The sequence below is a fragment of the Engraulis encrasicolus genome, chromosome 2 (genome assembly GCF_034702125.1).
Source record: "Engraulis encrasicolus isolate BLACKSEA-1 chromosome 2, IST_EnEncr_1.0, whole genome shotgun sequence".
NCBI lineage: Eukaryota > Metazoa > Chordata > Actinopteri > Clupeiformes > Engraulidae > Engraulis > Engraulis encrasicolus.
Genome location: NC_085858.1, coordinates 39989489 through 39994364, shown reverse-complemented (window position 1 = coordinate 39994364; position 4876 = coordinate 39989489). Strand labels below are relative to the sequence as shown.

Here is a 4876-nt window from a genome sequence, read left to right as displayed (position 1 = left end):
TACTGTAATCTGAAATCTAAAAAAAAAAGGTGATTTTCACATTTTTGTTGTATATAATGATCTGAAATGTAGATTTAATGAAGTTAATAAAAAACTGGAGTTGGTTGGATGTCTTGCCCATGTGTCTGCTTCAATTTTAAACTCTCAATTGTCAAATGTGGAGCATGTAAAACAAAAGCTATTACATCCTAAAAACTCATGGTCTAAACACCTCTCCAAAATAGGACATATGGATAGCTTATATGTTTTTTGGAGACGCCTATTAGTACCTGTGGAAATGGCTATGTAAGTCCTCTGTAATTTCACATATCTACTTCAAATTCTGGATCCCACTTGCTCACAACATGGACATAGAGGAAATGTAGTATTTCACTGTGCATACCAAATAACCATCAATGTACACACTGAAAACAAACAAAAAAAACAGGCGATTTTCACATTTTCGGATGTTTTTGTAGTATGTAATGATCTGAAAGGTAGGTTTAATGAAGTTAATAAAAAGCTGGAGTTGGCTGGATGTGTTCTCCCAAGTGTCTGTCTGCTTCAAAATAAACCCTCAATGGTCAATGTGGACCATGTAAAACAAAAGCTATTGCATCCGAAAGTCATGGTCTGAAAACCTCTCCAAAATAGGACATATGGATAACTTATATATATTTTTGGAGACGCCCATTAGTACCTGTGGTATTTGCTATGTAACTCCTCTGTAACTTTACAGATCTACTTCAAATTCTGGATTTTACTTGCTGACAACATGTGCATTGAGGAAATGTACTATTTTACTCTGCATCTCAAATAACCATCCAGGTACACACTGAAAACTAAACAAAAATTAGGCGATTTTCATATTTTCGGATGTTTTTTTTTATATATAATGATCTGAAATGTAGATTTAGTGATGTTCATAAAAAGCTGGAGTTGGCTGGATGTCTTCTCCCAAGTATCTGCTTCAAAATAAACCCTCAAAGTTCAATGTGGATAATGTTATTCAAAAGCTGTAGCATCCTAAAGTCATGGTCTCAAAAACCTCTCCAAAATAGGACATAATGGGCTCTGCGGTAAGAGGTTAATGTAAGCATTGATGTCATTTCAATCCCAGTACACAAGCTCTGTACTGTTGCAGATAGATACATACAAATGGAGAGAAAGACAGACAGACAGTCAGACAGTCAGACAAACCTCAAAATGGTAAAGCAGGTACTTCTTTGGAAATGGAAGGTTGCAACTACTAACCACTGACCTATGCAATAATGTGAAGAACGGACCTGATTGGCTGTTAAATTCACCAACAAGGTATAAAAGTTTTGGTTGTCCCGAGATCTACACCTCATCTTCTTCAGCTTGTAAGAAACAACGAGGTGTCAGCAACAAGCTCTTTGGCCACGACCTTCGGGCTCATCTCTAGTTTATTTCTGAGGTAACAAAGGTAAGTGTGTATTTCCTTTCATCTAATGCAAGTACTGTAGGTATCCCATTTAGGATGTTTGCGACTTTAAAAAAAAAATAATTTACATGCTTAAATTTGTACCGTATATCAAGGTATTCCGAAATAATGTTATGGCAGGTTGGCTACTAAAGTGAAAATGGTGTCAGGCGTTTCCCATCAGCATTTCATTTTGAGAGGTTCCTTCTTCTGCTGAGGGTCATTCAGATATATCACTCATATACTCGTCTGGTTTCAATGCAGCTCCAACAACCTGAGAGGGAACATGAAGATATTCCAACTGATGTTGGTGATGACTCTCGGGCTGGCAGTCCTGTGTGACACACCCGAAGACCAAGAGGGTAAGAGGAATGTCCCAGCAGCCATATGACTTTATGCTTTAGGCTATAATAACCTTCATTCATGTCAACTCTGTGTTACAGCGTGATATGACAATACTCATCTGTTGTTGCTCTCTTTATTACAGAAATAGGCCTACTTTCCGAGCCGGTTTTGGAGTTAGCAAGATGCTCTGTTGATGGCTTCAAGGACTGGTACGTGGTGGGGTCATTCTGCGCCAAGCATTTTACCCAGAAACACTCCTTTCCGGACGCAGAGGTGAGTGGATCCACCAGAGTTGCAGATCCTGGGACATGGGGAATTTTTGATAAACAATGTGAGGTTTAAAATTTAAATTGATAAAAAATAAAATAAGACTGGTCCTTCTTCCAATAAAATACCATTCATTAATGGTTCATCATTCATCAATTAGCATTATAGCAGTTAACCCATTTTAGCCTGATGACTCGTATATGTTGTTTGTCTTTTGGTGCCTGGAGCGACATATTCGTTGCATTCAGGCTCTTGAGATTTTAGCTTTTTTAATAACAATGTGGGTATGTTAGAGCTGAATGAACATATTCTAATGCAAGATGGGGGTCTTAGGGTTTAAACTAATTTCATGTTTTTATATGCATCAGAGGCTAAGATATTTAAGTTTTTATAGGCTGAGGGCAACTTTCCCAACAAGGGCGTAGGCATTCAGCAGGCGTTTCTTTTCCAGGTGCTTTAGGCATCAATGGGTTAAGTAAGCAAATATGCAAGCTGATGTGACAAGTCAGCACATAGTTGTGATTCATGGTGGATGGTAAAGAAATACAGTAACACCTTAGAATGACTACCTATTCACAGCTTTATAAACACTTTATTAACATTTAATAATTAACATTTAACATAACATTTACCGATGTTTGTAAATTAGTAATAACCAAACTATGGCTGCACAGTGGAATGGGAATCAACTTTTTATGTTTATAAATGTTTTATGTGGTTTCATGCCTTCTGGTCTTTGGAGGAGAAACTTCCAGGACCGATGAAACTGTGCTGTGTCTGCTGTGTTAACATAGTATTTCTTGCCCATGTATAAACATTTGTTAACATTTTGTTGATAATTACTTCATTATTTATTATAAAATGTGTATAATAGGTCGTTATTCTAAAGTGTTACCAGAAATACATTTTAAAAAGAATTCAAAAAACATTCTTGTAGATTCTCTAATCCTGACATGGAAGCCTAATTGGGCCACTTGGGAAAAAAAGTTAATTGTGAGATAGTATGTCACAATTCAAAGATAGTCGCGTGATATTATCTCCCAATTATGACTTATTTCACAATATTATCTCACAATACTAACTCACAATTTTGAGTTACTAGACTATCTTGCAATTCTGAGATATTATCTCACAATAGTAGGCCCATTGTGCACATATCTCAGAACTGTGAGACAGTAAGCCAGAATTGTGAGATGGCAACTCACTCAGAATTGAGTGTTAATATTTCAGGAATGCAAGATGGTATCTCAGAATATCGAGATACTACCTGTATCTTAGCATTGTAACTATCTTGCAATTAATTAAAAAAAAAATCTTTATCATGAGTGGCTTCCCCATTACAGCCACTGCTTATCTTGTTTTTTTCCCCAAAGCTTGTGCATTGTGTAGCACTGGTCATATTGTTGGTCTTTTCTCTTGCAGAAAGCGTGCAGGGCAAAGCATCCCCGCGGTCACCTCATATCTCTTCATGATGGCACCATGAACAATGATGTGAAAGCCCTTACGCGCTCCCAAGCTTGGATAGGAGGATACAAGTTGGACTGTGTATGTGACTGAGTACATTTCACAATATTTATTTAAATATGTTAGTATTCTAAAGTGTAGCTAAATGTTACACACCTGACACTGTATGTGTCCACCAGAACTTTTGCTCACAAGTGCATTTTGGCCATTATGTACTGATGCCAGTGAAGTGAAAGTTGAGTGAAAACTGTTGAATAGTTGTTGTGCGGTCCTGCTTGTATCTTGTCTTGTTATATCTGGGTAATGTGTAATGTAATGTGTGTTAAATCTTTGTTTTATCATGTCATAGGCAAATGCAACTTGCCTGGTGTTCACCTTACTTGCTGACAAAAAAAAATCCCCATTGGGGACAATACATTTTCTAACTATGTGTGCCTGTGTCCCTCAGGGCAGAGACTGGATTTGGACTGACGGCTCCAAGTGGTGTTACCAGAACTGGGTTCCAGGAGAGCCTAACAACAGTGGGAGATGCGCTCACATCAACTGGCACAGTAAGGCATTTTACATCACATCCTATTCATGCAGTAAACGTCATCCCTTTTTATAGTAGGTATACCTGTATATATATACTTGTAAGACATAGGCCTACCTAATCAATTCATCTCATCTTTTCCGTTTCAGCTCATGGCAAGTTTGATGATACAAGGTGCTGTAATAGGAAAACCTTTATCTGTGCTTTCCCGCTTGCCCAGTAAGAGACGGGGCTGCATCTAGCCTACGCACTGTGGAGACATGTGGTACATGGATGTATTCTGCCCTTTTCTGAATTAAGGGCATGGTATGTTATTACGGCTCCGTGTACTGTGAGCATATCCTCTGCCCATCTGTCTGTTCAGTTTCTTCTAAGTTTCTTCTAAAAGCATGATACAAAAGAATAAAAAATATTATGAGCATACTTCATGTGTCCATGCTTTCATGTTTCACTGCGTGACTTCAGGAAGGAGAAATGGAGTCACACACAGGAGCTGGGTGCAATTTAGGAAAAACTGTATTGATAAATCCAAAAATAAAGATAAAAAGGCCAAGACAAAGTGTGATAGAAATGTTTCAGGACAGTCATGTAGTTTCCAAATTTCCAGAAGTAAACAAATATTCACAATATATAAATATCACAATAATACATATACAGTATATAGCTACACACATCTTTTCCATAACCACAGACACTGTTTGCATGCTTGGTAGTGCTTGGAAATTGAAAAGTCAGCATTCAAAACTATTTCACATTGCACAACTTTTACTAAAAGGGTGGTACATTTGCAAAATAAATAGTTACACATAAATCATAATAATGACTATATGCATTTGATTAAGAGA

The 4876-nt window shown here is 37.3% G+C and overlaps 1 protein-coding gene across 1 annotated transcript; it reads left to right on the top strand.

Moving 5' to 3' along the window:
- The first annotated feature begins 1318 nt into the window (after positions 1–1318).
- On the top strand, positions 1319–4452 carry LOC134462491 (lectin-like). Its single transcript, XM_063215558.1, has 6 exons — positions 1319–1426; positions 1688–1785; positions 1911–2041; positions 3458–3580; positions 3948–4050; positions 4181–4452. Exons 2-6 carry the CDS (start codon positions 1710–1712, stop codon positions 4252–4254), a joined length of 507 nt encoding a protein of 168 aa, XP_063071628.1. The 5' UTR covers positions 1319–1426; positions 1688–1709; the 3' UTR covers positions 4255–4452.
- The last annotated feature ends 424 nt before the right edge of the window (positions 4453–4876 follow it).

Excerpts from the sequence above, each read along its gene's own strand:
- LOC134462491 (XM_063215558.1), top strand. The coding sequence starts at position 1,710 with ATGAAGATATTCCAACTGATGTTGGTGATGACTCTCGGGCTGGCAGTC. Across the intron at positions 2,042-3,457 it reads ACTCCTTTCCGGACGCAGAG|AAAGCGTGCAGGGCAAAGCA; the intron begins GTGAGTGGATCC and ends TTTCTCTTGCAG. Across the intron at positions 3,581-3,947 it reads GAGGATACAAGTTGGACTGT|GGCAGAGACTGGATTTGGAC; the intron begins GTATGTGACTGA and ends TGTGTCCCTCAG.